The sequence below is a fragment of the Triticum aestivum genome, chromosome 2D (assembly GCF_018294505.1).
Source record: "Triticum aestivum cultivar Chinese Spring chromosome 2D, IWGSC CS RefSeq v2.1, whole genome shotgun sequence".
Classification (NCBI taxonomy): domain Eukaryota; kingdom Viridiplantae; phylum Streptophyta; class Magnoliopsida; order Poales; family Poaceae; genus Triticum; species Triticum aestivum.
Genome location: NC_057799.1, coordinates 390155224 through 390170489, shown reverse-complemented (window position 1 = coordinate 390170489; position 15266 = coordinate 390155224). Strand labels below are relative to the sequence as shown.

Here is a 15266-nt window from a genome sequence, read left to right as displayed (position 1 = left end):
GGACAAAAAACCTTGGAGAACATCATGAAATGTTGTGTGATTCTACACAACATGATCCTCGAGGATGAGAGAGGGTTAAACCTGCCTTTTTTCTATGACAATGTTGGTACCCGTGTGCAACCGGGAAAAAACGGTTGTCGCGTACAAGCTTTTCTTGAAGCACATCGTGAGATTGAGGATGCAAACACTCATGGTCAGCTCCGGGATGATCTAGTAGAGCACCTGTGGCAGTTGGATGGGCGGCGCCAAGGACCATGATCTACCTTTGTTTTACTTTTCTATGTCCTATTTGATTCGAATAACTTGAATGATTATCATGTGCTTGAAGGTACTATTCGGTGTTATAATAATAACTAGAATGATTATTGTTTTCTTCAAACCGTTATTGAGATGATGAAAATTGTGATATGTCAAACGACAGGTTTAAGGGTTGGGGTTGCGACAAAGACTAGAATCCTCAAACTCAACCCTTATAACGGAATATTCCGTTATAAGGGTTGGGTTTGAGGGTTCTAGTCTTTGCCCCTATTTTTTAACCCTTAAAAATGTTAAAAAATGTCAATTCTCAACCCTTAAACTGATTTGAAGGTTTAAGGGTACTACTGCTCTTAGTTTCTCCAATCACACATGTCACGGCTTCGCCCGCGGTCGCCAAGCCCACGCACGCACCAGTCCATTACGCACGCCCACAGCCAGATTCCCGAGACTGCTGCATGTCACACACATGGAGGCCGGAACCAGCGACCCAGAGAGCGGTGTGGGCAGGGTACGTACACCCTCGGCACGGGAGAAAAAAAGACGGGGACAGCATTCCGCTTGCGCCCTGCCACGGCCCTGCCGCCTCCCGCCCCGCGCGAGGGAGAGACTTTGTGCGCGCGCCCCGGGGCAAAGCTAGTGCCATCACTGTTCGGCGCGGTGGTCTCGGCGAAAGAAACAGACAGACAGAGCTTGGTGGATAGAGGGGAGAGAGAGAGAGTGAGTGAGAGAGAGAGTAGGCGACATCTCCAATGGAGAGGGGATGGTGGGGATAAAGCGGTGCCTCTTCTTGCCCACAGTCACGGACGGCCAGCGGCGGCTCGGGGCGTCGCCATTGATGCGCCCATTGCTCCCCTCGGCGCCGCCTGTTCTTGGTATGTTAGCTGTACATCTTCTTCCTCCTCGCATCTGGTTCTTGGATTGGGGAATCGCTCGCTCGCAGCCTGCCTGTTCGGTGCGCCAGATGGATGGTGTGATCGATCTGTCTGCCCTGCGAGTGCGGACGGGTGAAATACCGTAATGTTGGGTAGAGCTCTTGATACACGCGGATGTAGGATGGGTTTTTTTTTTCCCTGCCCCTTTTTGCTCTTTATATTGGAGATATATTGGATGGCGATTGATTTATCATTATTGTTTTGGGGAAAAAAAATCCTGCTACCATCCTTGCGTTGCGATGATGAAATGCTATTCTGGTTCAGGTCCAGCCTTTCAGGGCGTGCTACTCTGATGTGTGGTTCAGTTCAGTACAATCACTATTGAGGCAAAAATTAATAGTTGAAATGCAACTATCATTACTCTGTCCCGGTTTTACTTCAGTTCTTGGTGCCCTATTGGTGTTACATGTCTCTGTTTTTGGCAGTCGTAGCTTACCTCTTTTGGTGCTTTTGGTGATTCTTTTGTGCATTTAGTTAGAGACTGCCAAGTTGTGATTTTTCTGATGTTGCAAATATGTGTGCTCTAACTTTGTTTATGCCTTCATTGCAGTGTGATTGCTTCAGTTTGCACCACTAAACAGGATGGATGAGGTAGACTTCCTGGTGGGAATAGGCATGAAGGAGGAGGATATTGCAACAATGCTGTTTGGAGAGAAAGTTGCTGAGCTGAGAGAAGACACATTTGATGGTTCTGAGCAGGAAAAACAAATCCTTGAGGGCATTTTTGGCAGCGGACAGACCACTTCGCTACCAGGCGCAATCAAAGCATTGGTACCAGCTAGCACACCATCCAGCTCTGCATCCAGCAACAGGATGGTCTACTGCCGCATAGTCGAGTCCTTTACTCACGGCAGCCTATCAAGCTATCATGTCTTATATCATAGTGCTAGTCAACAGATGCAGAATGCAATGCTTTGTACAGATCATCATGGCAGGCCTTCTGAATGTGAACTCGTGGTACAAGAGACGCCACCTTCCGGTGATCGGGTGTACACTCGCAGGGCTGTGATACGCAGGAGCCAGAGAGCAAAACAATGCAGTATTCTGGATTGGGAGAGAGTTGACATTAACAGTGTGGTCGCACAGCGACGGGATGGCCGTGGTGGCTTTGGAATGCTCTGGAACCATCTCCGGCTGCACGCACATCTTCTGATAATGGACGCCGGGTGGAAGATCGAGGGCAAGGAAAGGGGGGACAAGAGTAAGGTCGACCTCATGTTCGAGTCGCCTGACAAAGAAATCCGCCTAGCTTCTCTTCCTAAGGCTTGGAAATGCTTTGGCCAGTGGTTGCTTATTCATTCGCCCCGATTTGATGGGAATTACTATGGAAAGGAATGGTTCAACATGTATGAATTTTGTTATGATTTGAAGAACACACTGTTATGCTTAGAGCACGAGGTCCGGCGCCCGAAGCAATCTCTATCCTTCCTCCACCAGTGGCAGCTCCTCGATCCTTTCATGGCAGTAGTTTGCATCGATAAGAAGGTCGCAGCTCTGCGGAACGGAGTGGCACTGAAAGCTGTGAACAGCAGAGTTACAATCCTCAATTGCAGCGACATTAAGCTGTTGAGTCGCTTGAGTCGCAGGAATGTTAACAAGCCAGTTGCAATTAAGTATTCAAGCAACTATAACGGCACACATCCCAAGTCACGGAGAAGTCTTCTGCCGCTTCTTCTATCTGATGGCCAGCCTCACAAAGAGGAAAATTCTCTGCACAATGAGCAGTCTTTTATATTTGGAACAAGCAAGCATAGCCAATATGAAGTGCAGCAAAGGTACTTGACCATGGAAGAAATGAATGAAAGAAGCGTCAGAAATATTCCTCATCGTATAGTGAAAGGTTTCCAAGATTCAACAGAGCCCAGCTCAATGCCTAATTGCTTTAGTACAAAAGGAGAATTTCCATACTCTAAAATGGTTCAGGATATTCGAGATGAGTCCGACCCACTATATTTCCCGCCTAGTTATGCTTCAGATCACCTGGTTGAAAATGTGCAAATCAAGGGTCCAAGTTCTCATGCCGGTGAAGCGATGGAAATCGCCGCCGATATGGGTAACTCTGCAGACAGTCCTTCTGACGAGTTGCTCATAAGACCAGACCTGCTGTTTTCTCACGAGGTGGATGAGATGATCCTTGGAACGACAGATGCTGTCAGCAGTGAACATCATGCTGCTGCAGTTGTCTCTGATTACCAAGCAGGAAATGAGGATGTAAGGGGTGGACCTTCGTCTGGTACATCATCACTACTAGAAGAAAAGGATGCACGCTTAGAAGCTATCAGAGACGATGTCAACAATGAACATGATGTTGTTGTAACTGGATTCCAAGCGGGAAATGTACATGTGAGGGATGAACCTTCAGCTGGTGCATTGTCTCTGTTAGCAGAAAAGGATACACCCTTAGACGTTATCAGAGATGATATCAACAATGAACACGATGTTGTCGTTGTACCTGGATTCCAAGTGGGAAATGATGATGTAAGGGGTGGACCTTCCTCTGGTACACTGTCACTATTAAAAGAGAAGGGTACAAACTTGGAAGCTAAAGACATGAGCTTGGAACAGATGACAAAAACAGGATGGGTACCATCTGGAGCCACTGGTGGCCCATTGAAGATCTCCGAACCACAAGTACTGTTTGTGTCCCCGCAAGACGGGAGACTCTCTTTCATGAACAACAGTACATTTAATCAAGAGACGTTGAGTTGTCTTAATTTTTCCCATGATAGCATGGGGGCAAACATGCAGCTGGACATCCAGACATCTGCCTATGAAGCGAGCTTGATTCAGGGATTTTTATATCTTGATAGTGAGGGTTCTCCAATTGGTTGGGAAGTCACAAACCCAGAACCTCCTAACCAGTTGATCTGTGGCCCTTCTTCTGAACCAAACTCAAAGGTGTCTGGACATTGTGGTGAGCTGAACATGCAGAATGAAGCACGAACATCTGAACAAAGGGAGATATCAGAGTCTGATCCAAGTAAAAATGGTCAAAAAAGGTCTGAGAAGGTTGCAGGTATCAATGATGTCCGTAGAAAGAAACAGAGAGTAAATAGTGTTCATGCAAGTCATTGTGCAATTGGTAAGAATATGGACATTACAACTGAGGTTCCAGCTAGCTGTGTAGTTCACAATGGGAAAGAACAGATAGGTGCAACAAGCAGTGAGCATGCTTCTTCGAATCAAAAAAGGTCACAGGAGGCTGCAGATATCCAAGACGAAGTTCGTGAAAAGAAACAGAAAGTAAATGATGGTCTTATAAGCGACTCCATAATTGGTCAATGCATGGATAGTAGTACAGCTGAGAATCCTACTAGGTGTGTGACACGTTGTGAGGAAGTACAGATAAGTGCATCAAGTAGTGAGCAGGTCCCTTTGACTCTAGTGCCCCAAATTAAAGAGCACAAGGAACAAGCTGAAGATAGCAGTGAACCCCCAAAACAGCTCGTGTCAGAACAACCACCCAAAAAGGATGTCAAATTTCGAAAGAAACAACCATGGAGGCGTAAATGCAGGTTTGACGAGGATGATCTTTTGATGACAGCTGTAATACATAGGCTGACCGCGCGTTACAGGAACCATTATAATCGAATGCTCATAAATAGAATTGGCTTGAAATCTCTTCCGAGGTCTCGCCTGGAGAATGAAAAAAAATGCGGCCGGCAGAAGTTCCCTAAAAGTGCAAGAACGGTGTTGAGCAAATTACTTGAGATGGGCATTGTTTGTACAATGAATATTCTCCAGTATAGAAGGCCAGGACCTAAGAACGTGTTGAAAGATGGGAACATAACCGAGCATGGCATAAGGTGCCGGTGTTGTGACACCATATTTACAATGTCCAACTTTAGGTGCCATGCAGGTCTCAAACAAGAAACTCTGACCCTGAATCTTTTCTTGGGTTCTGGTAAATCTTACAGCCTATGTCAGCTTCAAGCGTGGTTTATAGAGCAGAAGAAGAGGAAAGAAAGTGCAAAAGATACTATGTCAGTACAAGCAGATGAAAATGATGACACTTGTGGATTATGTGGTGATGTCGGTGAACTAATATGCTGTGACAACTGCCCTGCTAGTTACCATCAGGCCTGCTTGCCTTGTCAGGTTTGTTTTCGAAATGTTTCCCTTTTCTTTACTTAGCCAAAATATAGAGCTATGTAGATGTACTTTCTGGGAAACTAACCAAATCAGAAATCAGTTTATGACGACTCTGAAATGAACTATGAACAACAAAGCCTTTCATTCCCAAAATGGTTGGGGTAGGCTAGAGTTGAAATTCATAAGATCTCAAAACCTAGTCATGGTTCTGTCATGTGGATAGCTAACTTTCACACACCACTCTCCATGACTAGTTCTTTGGTGATATTCCAGTCCTTCGGGTCTCTCTTTATGGACTCCCCCATGTCAAGTTTGGTTTATCCCGACCTCTCTTGATATTATCAGCACACTTTATCCTTCCGCTATGCACATGCGTTTTTGGAGGACCATGTTGTATATTTGGTGCTATCCTAACTCTATCACGTATATCATCATTTCAGACCCGATCCTTTCTTGTGTGGCCCCATATCCATCTCAGCATGTGCATCTCTACTACGCTTAACTATTGGACATGTCGCCTTTTAGTTGGCCAATATTTTGCACCATACAACATCACAGGTCGAATTGTCGTCCTATAGAAATTGCCTTTTCACTTTTGTTGCACCCTCTTGTCACAAAGGGCGCCAGAAGCTTGGTGCAACTTCATCCATCCGACTTCGGTTCAATGACTTAGATCTTCGTCGATATCACCATCCTTCTGCAACAGTGACCCACATATCAAAAGGTGTCCTTCTGAGGTACCGCCTGTCCATAAAGGCTAACCTCTTCCTCGTGCCTAGTAGTACTGAAACTACACCTCATGTACTCAGTTTTAGATCTACTAAGCTTAAACATTTCTATACCAAAGTTTGTTTCCACAGTTCTAACTTTCTATTAATGCCTATCTGATTATCATCGACTAGCACCACATCATCCGCAAAGAGCATACACCATGGGATATCTCTTTGTATATCCCTTGTGATCTCATCTATCACCAAAGCAAACAATATAAGGGCTCAAAGCCGACCCTTGATGCAGTCCTATTTTAATTGGAAAGTCATCAGTGGCACCATCACTTGTTCGAACACTTGTCAAAACATTATCGTGCATGTCTTTGATGACGACAATGTACTTTGTTGGGACTTTGTATTTCTTCAAGGTCCATCACATGACATTTCCCGGTATCTTATCGTAGGCCTTCTCCAAGTTAATGATGAAGGTCCTTCTTTTTCTCCTTGTATCTCTCCATAAGTTTGAGTGCCAAGGAAAATAGCTTTCATGGCCGACCTCCCAGGCATGAAACCAAACTTCTGTTTCGTCACGCTTGTCATTCTTAATCGGTGGTCAATGGCTCTCTCCCATAGCTTCATTGTATGGCTCATCAGTTTACTTCCATGGTAATTAGTAAAACTTTGAACATCCCTCTTATTCTTGAAGATTGATACAAATATACTCCGCCTTCATTCCTCAGGCATCTTGTTGACCGAAAAATAAGGTTGAAAAGCTTAGTTATTCATATTGTCGTTGTGTCTCCTAGGCATTTCCACACCTCAATGGGGATACAATCATGGTTCATGAACTTGCCTCCTTTCATCCTTTTTAAAGTCTCACTGATCTTAGGCTCCTGGATTCGCCGCACAAAACGCCTGCTGGTATCATCAAAGGAGTCGCCCAACTCAATGGCAGATCTCTCGTTCTCTCCATTGAGCGGTTCGTCAAAGTACTATCACCGTCTATTCTTGATCTCCTCATCCTTCACCAGTAGTCGATCTGCTCCATATTTGATGCATTTGACTTGGCTCACATCCTTGGTCTACCTAGTTCGGATCTTGGCCATCTTAAGATGTCCCTTTTGCCTTCCCTCATATTTAAACGTTGCAAGTCCTCATACGCCCGAACCCTTGCTTCACTCACAGCTCGCTTTGCGGTCTTCTTTGCCACCTTGTACTTCTTTATATTGTCTGCACTCCTATCTAGGTGTAGGTGTCTGAACCAGTCTTTCTTCTCCTTAATAGCCACCACAAGCTTTTGTTAATAGACAACACTCTTTCCATGTATCACCTTACAATCTAGGCAAACACGTCTGTCTTCTCGTCTCGAGAGAACGAAATTAATCTGGCTAGAGTGTTGACCACTACTAAAAGTTACTAGATGGGATACCCTCCTTTTAAAGATGGTGTTAGCTACGATCATGTCGTAGGCTAAAGCAAAGCTTAAGACATCCTCTTCTTCTTGATTCATGCTGCTATAACCAAAGCCCCCATGCACTGCGAATCTTAATAGCCTTTTGGACATCATCGCTCCACCATTGAGTATCTTTAGCTTCGCTTCTACTTTCCTTGGTCACCCCTAACTCCTCTGAAGCCACCTTCCGAACACAAGTCACCATCTTCATTCACATATTGTTTACATCACCTCCTTCCTCCCAAAAGCCCTCCTTAATAACCCTCTCATTGAATGCCGGAAATGCCTCCCCTTGAGCTTCCACCACTTTGGTGCGCTTATCACAGCGGACATGTATCCGGAAGCTAAGTTAGCATCCACAAGCTTATCTTGAGGGACAACATTCTCTCCAGATATCACCTTACAATCCAGGCAAGCACGCCTGTATTCTCATCTCGAGAGGATGAAATTAATCTGGCTAGAGTGTTGACCACTACTAAAAGTCACCAGATGGGATTCTCTTTTTTTAAAGAGGGTGTTAGGTACTATCATGTCATAGGCTAAAGCAAAGCTTAAGACATCCTCTCCTTGATTTTTGCTGCCATAGCCAAAAACCCCATGCACCACGAGTCTGGAACGAACTATGTGTAGGAACAAAATATGTCGACCAGAGGGGGGTGAATGGGAGATTTAAAGTTTCTTTTAGGAAACTTCAGATCTCTCAAAACACGACAACGGAAAAGAAGTAAACAGATACAAGACTAGTTAGAAAACTACCGAAGCAAATTAAGCATGAGTACCGAAGAGAAATCACATGATTGAAACTTAACCGAGGATAAACAAGCGAAGGTAAACAGGGTTAAGATGAAACCGTTGATGCTCGATGGCGACAAGGGATTTGGTACACCAGTTCACTCTTCTGCAAAGGAGCTATGTCTGGTTGGAGGGACTTGTGATTTAACACAGAAGATAAACTATTTTCGTCTTGTTCGCCTCGACAACAAGTTCGTCAACTCATGCCGATTACTCGAGGTAGATACTTGAGGCGATCTCCATAACCTTCACAAACTTTGTCTTCGTGAACCACAATTACTCTTGGTCACTGAAGCACTTGACACCTAACCGTCTAGAGAGTTGGCAGCTCTCAAGAGTAAAAGAGTAAAAGGTGGAGCATACTAAACTTAGATCTTTGTGATGCTAAACCACCATCTAGTCTTTTGGCTCTGGGGGTTTCTCTCGGTGGATTTTTAAACTCAAATCTTTCGAAGAGTGGGTGCTCATAGAAACTAGTCAGAATCACACCGAGCAGCCAACGGTTCACGTTGGAATGGGGTGGCTATTTATAGCCGCGGTCTTTCCAAGGGGGAAAAGGCCATTTTGGACATGACAACTAGCCAATGACCAACCGACACGTTTCCAACAGTCGGATTTCAAACGCACCCGGCAACTTTACTTGAGGAACAAGTAAGTTGACTCTTCGGTCCGAAGCATATCTCTCGCAGCCTAGAAGAACAACGTCTCTGGCTGGCAAGTAATGTTTCGGAACGCAAAGAGATTTCTCTCAACTCTTGTAGGTTTCAGTTTAGCATCAGAGAAACAAAAGTTTCGAACACTATACCCCTTTTAATAGTATGGTGGTCCTATGACTCAAGAAAGAGAAAATGAACTACGAAAGAAAATACTACGTCTTTTCTCCGCCTCCATTCTTCTCGGCTGCAGTCAAATCTCTCGGACCATGTACCGCGGCAATTGCTTCACGTCAGCAATTTTTTGGGGGTCAACTTCGTCACGCATAATCTTCGATGATAATCTTCACTGCAGCACAGGTGATTATCTTCGGAGTTTGTACCAAACTCCTCTTGACTCCAGGGACCTATAGTCTCTGTGTGCACTAGCAAATACATTAGTCCTTCGCTGTTTCTGACAGTAATCTCCAAAACACAAGGAGGCAAATTATTGCACCAACACTATGTCTCTTTTAATCCCTGGATGCAACTGAAATGACGTTACCAAAAATTGTTGTGCCACTGATATAATGTACCAAGTCCTCCTCTTGACTCCAGGGACCTATAGTCTCTGTGTACCTTCAAGTCTGGCTGGCGATCGAGCATATCACGCTCTCGGACACCCCTGATCAGCTAGTTTGGAGATGGACGGCCTCCGGTATATACTCTGCTAGCTCATGCTATCTTGCCACCTTCCAGGGATCCATGACTTGCTTCTCATGGAAGCTCATATGGAAGAATTGGGCGCCGCCAAGAGTGAAGTTTTTTCACTGGTTGGCCAGCCAAGACCGGTGCTGGACGGCCGACCGCTTGGCTCGACGCGGTCTCCAGCACCAGCCAAGATGCCCACTCTGTGACCAGGCTCCCGAGACGATGCGCCACCTCCTCTTGGAGTGCCCCTTCGCCAGGCAGACTTGGCACGAAATCCTGTCCTGGCTATGGATGACCACTGCAGGGCCAAGCCACGAAGATTCACTGATGGACTGGTGGCTGCAGGCAAGGCAAAACACGCCAACACTGATGCGTAAGGGCCTAGCCTCCATTGCTCTGTTGACACCATGGATGATCTGGAAACAGCGCAACGAATGCATCTTTGAGGGCGCCCAGCCCCTGGTTCAGGTCCTGGTCTCGAAGATCAAAGAGGAAGCCAAGCAGTGGGCAAGAGCGGGCGCCCACGGCCTACGCGTCATTCTGCCGCCCACCTGGGACGTGCACTAGTTTCACTGACCCAGGCTGTAACTTGTAACTGACCTCCTAGGAGGATTGTATCAAAACTCCACCTTTTCAATGCAATGAAATGCAAAAGCCCTTTTCATTTTCTCGAAAAAAAAATATAATGTACCAAAAGAAAAAGAATGTTTTGTCACTACTAATCGTGTCCCCGTGATTGTTCTAACTGCCATGCCACACCCAAATCAACTTCATAGCAATAAGCAGTCTTTATTCACTGCTACATCTTTTTTATCATGGCTTTGTCTGTATTCGATTGATTGGTGCAGACATGTACTTAATACTTTACTTTCATCCTGAATGTGATATAATTGTTGTACCCATTCTGGAAATCATATTTTGCATCGGCATGACAGGACAACTTTTTTGTAACTTACATTATTGATTTAACTATTGTATTTGCCATAACCATGAGTACATATTTGTTATCGATCTTGTCATCTTTAGCACAGTAAGACACAAGTTTTAACTAATATTAACTGATTTGTTCCTATTGCATTGTATTTTTTATCAGGAAGTTCCAGATGGCAGCTGGTATTGCTCTAGTTGCCTGTGCAATGTTTGTGGGGAAGTGGTCAATTCAAAGGCGCCAGGAGGTCTCCTACATGCTTTAGAATGCTCACAGTGTGAATATCGATGTAATGTCTCACTTGCACTGTCATTGGTATCTTATCGTATTTCTTTATTTGACAAAAGATAGTTCGCATCCCATATGTATTTGTTACTGTATTTAAGGGTAAATATTTTAATATTGTTATTATCCTTACTTTTTGTAAAAAAGCTTAGTGGTGCGCTGGAGAACCGAGCGGCGCTTGGCCGATGAGGCAGAATTTATTCTGCGGACTGACCAGTGTCTGGGTCGTTTTTAATACAATACCATAGGTCGTAGTGCCTGGTTGGTCGAGTATTTTTTCGATTGAAGTTCTTTTCTCATACATTGTTGATTCAGAACTGATCAAACACAGACACAGGCACAGCTTATGAGTATTTATTTATGTAATCTTCATGTTGTAGCAATAGTTAATCTACATCAGTAGCCATCCATTTTATGGCAATACAATTCCAGATTGCACAAAACTTCTTACCATAGTTCTGGATTCAAATATTACTCAGGCTTAGAGAAAGACCTAACAGTTCTTAGAATATCTTTGTTAATAGCTCATTCATTACGTTGCTTGTTCAATTTTAATGGGTATATTTCATTTATCTATTCATTTCCTCCAGATCACGTAAAATGCATATCTGGTAAAGTTGTGTGTGATCAGAGAAGTGGACTTGGTACTTGGTTTTGTGAAAGAAGGTGCCAGCAGGTACACTCAAAGATTATTCTTGTTCTATAACTTCTATAGCTGTATATGTTGCTGAAGATAGCAGAAACCTTTACTTAATGAGGCTGGTCTTGTTCTGTAACTTTCAGATTTATACGAGCATGCGTTCTCGTGTTGGAATGCCTGACCACCTCGATGATGGCTTTTCTTGCACCATACTTCGTAATAATGATGATCAAAAGGTTCACTCGGCTTCAGACATTGCTCTCCTGGCTGAGTGCAGCATGAAATTAATTATTGCTTTGAGTATTTTGGAAGAATGCTTCTTGCCCATCTTCGACCCGAGGACAGGGGTAGACATAATGCCCCCTATTGTGTATAACTGGAGGTGAGCTGAATCAGAAAAAAAAAACTCCTTAACATGCTCACTGCATATTTACTTTATTTTGCTTATTTTAGTTCCCTATAATCTCATGTATATTACTTAAGACCTCCATTTTACACTTTATATTTCTTTGCCAGGTCGGACTTTGTACATTTGGATTACAAGGGGTTCTATACTGTAGTCCTGGAAAAGGATGACAACCTCCTTTCCGTGGCATCCATCAGGTATTATGTTTACAGATAATTTCTAGTGATAAGGGGTGAGCATGTGGAGTTAAAATATTGCTGTCGCTGCAGGTTACATGGCACAACTGTAGCAGAGATGCCGCTAATAGCTACTTGTTCTGAGAATCGGCAACAGGGGATGTGCAGGCAACTGGTGGATTACATTGAGGAGGTATGAAGATAAGTAGGCATTGGCGCTTTTGTTACCTGCTTGGACTGTTTCTTAAAGTTGTGTTGCCTTGCCGAAGCATCATATTAAGTATAATCCGTGTGTATAGCCGTCTTAGGACATGAATATCTACCTGTAGGTTCCTTCCCAGATTTGCTCGGCTAGCTATCAACTTTTGCGAAGTACTCCCGCCGTCCCGAAATTCTTGTCTTGGATTTGTCCAATTACAGATGTATCAAGTCACGTTTTAGTATTAGATACATCCGTATCTAGACGAATCTAAGACAAGAATTTTGGGACGGAGGGAGTACTTAAATTCAGAACCAATTGATTATCTTTCTTGGGAGTAAAAAACAACTAATGTTTTATTGAACAGCAGCTGTATGTTTTGCATGACTTGTACTGCATAAAATATCTTCTACTTTTTCCCATGTGTACAGTTTATTAATTCAGATAAAGTTGCTACCCTAAAACTTACGCATGCCTGATATTTTCGACAGATGCTGAAATCACTGGAGGTGGAAATGCTGCTTTTGTTCGCAATTCCAAACCTAGTCGATACATGGACATCAGCATTCGGGTTCAGGCCGATCGAAGACTGTGACAAGAAGAAGCTGAGCAAGGTCAGGCTGGTCTCGATCCCTGGAACTGTTCTACTGAAGAAGGATCTGTATGAAAGAAGTTCAGAAACAGAGGCGGGTGAGCTGCGAACCGAACAGCAGCAGCCATTGGAGGACACCGGACCGGTTTGCACAACGGAGACCAACCTCGCCGACGAACTAGGAGGCTCGGAGACCAACCCGCCCCTCGCCGATCCTCCGTCTGCTGCTGCTCTCGGGAAATGTCATGTAGATTAGTGCTTAGCGCTGAGTTGCGTTGCGCGAATGTCCTTCACTATGCTGACTGAGCCCTGAACATCTACCAGGGATCCGGCTTGAACTTCCGCTAGTGACAATTATGCACGTATGCCCAAGGTTTCTTTTCTCCACTGCAGTGAAAGTCGAGACTCGAGAGCTAATGTCTCCTCGCTTAGGGCGTGACATTGACACGATGGAAACGAGATTTTCTCTGCTTGAAAATAAGTTCCAGGCATGGCATTATGTGCAAGGGTCGTGGGTTACGGACTACTGCTAACATTTTCAGGGAAATGATACGTGGGGCGCCACGAGAGAAAGAGAAACGTGGGGCGCCACCTGCTCGAGCGCGCTGGAACCAGGTGATCTTTCCACCACGGCATTAGAAATCGTCTGTCGCCTAGTGCAAACCGCAATGAAGAATGTTCCGCCCTTTTCTCCCTCGGATCTCAAAATGGTGAAAGTCACTCGTTTGAGAGAGTGCAAACATGGACAATTTTAAAAGAAAAAACAAAATCTGGATATCTTTTTTTACAATCCCCACTAAGAGCAACTCTAACAGTCACATGGGACATGAAGGGCACTTCATATTATTATTTTTTGGATAAAGGACATTTCATTGAATTGATATATGAAGGTGATACAACCGCATCCAAGGAATGCCCGGCCTCTGCATAGCAAGATGCACACAACCAACAAGTCCAACAGACCCAAAAATAAACATCGTTTTATAGTAAAAAGTAAATCAATCCAGGCAGTTCCTATCGGAGATTACAATGCCATCCATGGAGCGAGAAAATCTCCTTGGCCGTATGCTCCAGCCGTGTAGACGCCATCATAATTTCTGTCCTCCGGCCTCTGCATGATATACCAAGTACGGAGCCATCGCATACATGCATGAATAATCTGCACAGGACATGAAACACATTTATTGTTAAAAACCACATCATTCCTGGTAAGCCACAATGCCGAGCATAAGGCAGCTGCCCCAAAAGGATATATGCAGAAAATTGTTTATCAATATCCCACAACCAATTGCCGAACATGTTATGTGCACTACGTGGGGTATAGATTTGAAGCTACCTGGACTATGGCCCAGACTACACAAGCGAACTTGCACTCTAAAAAATAAGTGTTTAATGGACTCGTCATGTTGACAAAAGACACTTGTCTTGATATCCTGCCAATTACGTCGTGCCAAGTTATTTCTAGTCAAGATGACCCCTCTGTTTAGAAACCAGAGGAAAATCTTCACTCTTAGAGGAATTTTGAGCTTCCACAATTTCTTGTTATCAACCGGAACATCACAATGAACCATTGCATTGTACAAGGATTTGAGTGATAACCTGTCGTTTTGATGCAAATTCCATGGAAACTTATCCGGTTCCCCTGACCGTTGAATGGCCTACATACGAAGGAGTAATTCATTCCATGCTGCCAAGCGTGGTCCTAAAAGGTCCCTCCGGAAAGAAATATCAGGGTTTTCCTGTCCCAAAACTTGTTTGACCGTGACAAATTTATGTCAAACGATCCTGTACAAGTTAGGGTATTGCACCTTAAGTGGGGTGGCCCTCAGCCAGGTGTCTTCCCAGAAACGAACCTGAGAACCGTCCCTAGCCGAGAAAGTGCCAAATTGGAAAAGGAATTCCTTGGCCTTCATCGCGCCACTCCAAAAATGTGAATCACCGGGTTTTCAATGAACTTGAGAAATGGCTTTGGACCTCACGTGCTTGTTACGAATGATTTCCTGCCACACTCCATTCTCAGTGAGTAGTTTGTAAATCCATTTACTCAAAAGAGGTATGTTTTTAATCTCGAGATCTTGAATCCCGAGGCTCCCTTGACTTTTAGGTCGGCATAATAAGCTCCACCTAGCCAGTCGATATTTCTTGGATTCATTATCGCACTGCCAAAAAAATCTGGATCTAAAGTAATCGAGACGCTGAAGAACCCATTTCGGTAAGTGAAAGAATGACAGCATGTATAGAACCATATTGTCGAGGACAGAATTGATCAAAATCAATAGCCCCCAATATGACAAGAGTTTAGCCTTCCAACTAGCTAGACGCTTCTCAAGTCTCTCTTCCACGTGCTTCCACTCAGCGATAGTTAAACGCCGATAGTGTATCGGAATACCTAGGTACCGAATTGGAAATGCCCGAGCTGGCAGCCAAAAATCTCAGCATACTCAGATGCGGACTCAGCAG

At 44.3% G+C, this 15266-nt stretch overlaps 1 protein-coding gene across 1 annotated transcript; it reads left to right on the top strand.

Annotated features, from left to right (window-relative positions):
• The first annotated feature begins 783 nt into the window (after window positions 1–783).
• On the top strand, window positions 784–13305 carry LOC123053343 (uncharacterized). The gene is made up of 8 exons (XM_044476805.1): window positions 784–1130; window positions 1741–5288; window positions 10674–10797; window positions 11384–11469; window positions 11577–11815; window positions 11950–12036; window positions 12109–12208; window positions 12706–13305. Exons 2-8 carry the CDS (start codon window positions 1773–1775, stop codon window positions 13060–13062), a joined length of 4509 nt encoding a protein of 1502 aa, XP_044332740.1. The 5' UTR covers window positions 784–1130; window positions 1741–1772; the 3' UTR covers window positions 13063–13305.
• Window positions 13306–15266: the final 1961 nt, after the last annotated feature.

Excerpts from the sequence above, each read along its gene's own strand:
- LOC123053343 (XM_044476805.1), top strand. The coding sequence starts at position 1,773 with ATGGATGAGGTAGACTTCCTGGTGGGAATAGGCATGAAGGAGGAGGAT. Across the intron at positions 11,470-11,576 it reads GTGAAAGAAGGTGCCAGCAG|ATTTATACGAGCATGCGTTC; the intron begins GTACACTCAAAG and ends TGTAACTTTCAG. Across the intron at positions 12,037-12,108 it reads CTTTCCGTGGCATCCATCAG|GTTACATGGCACAACTGTAG; the intron begins GTATTATGTTTA and ends CTGTCGCTGCAG.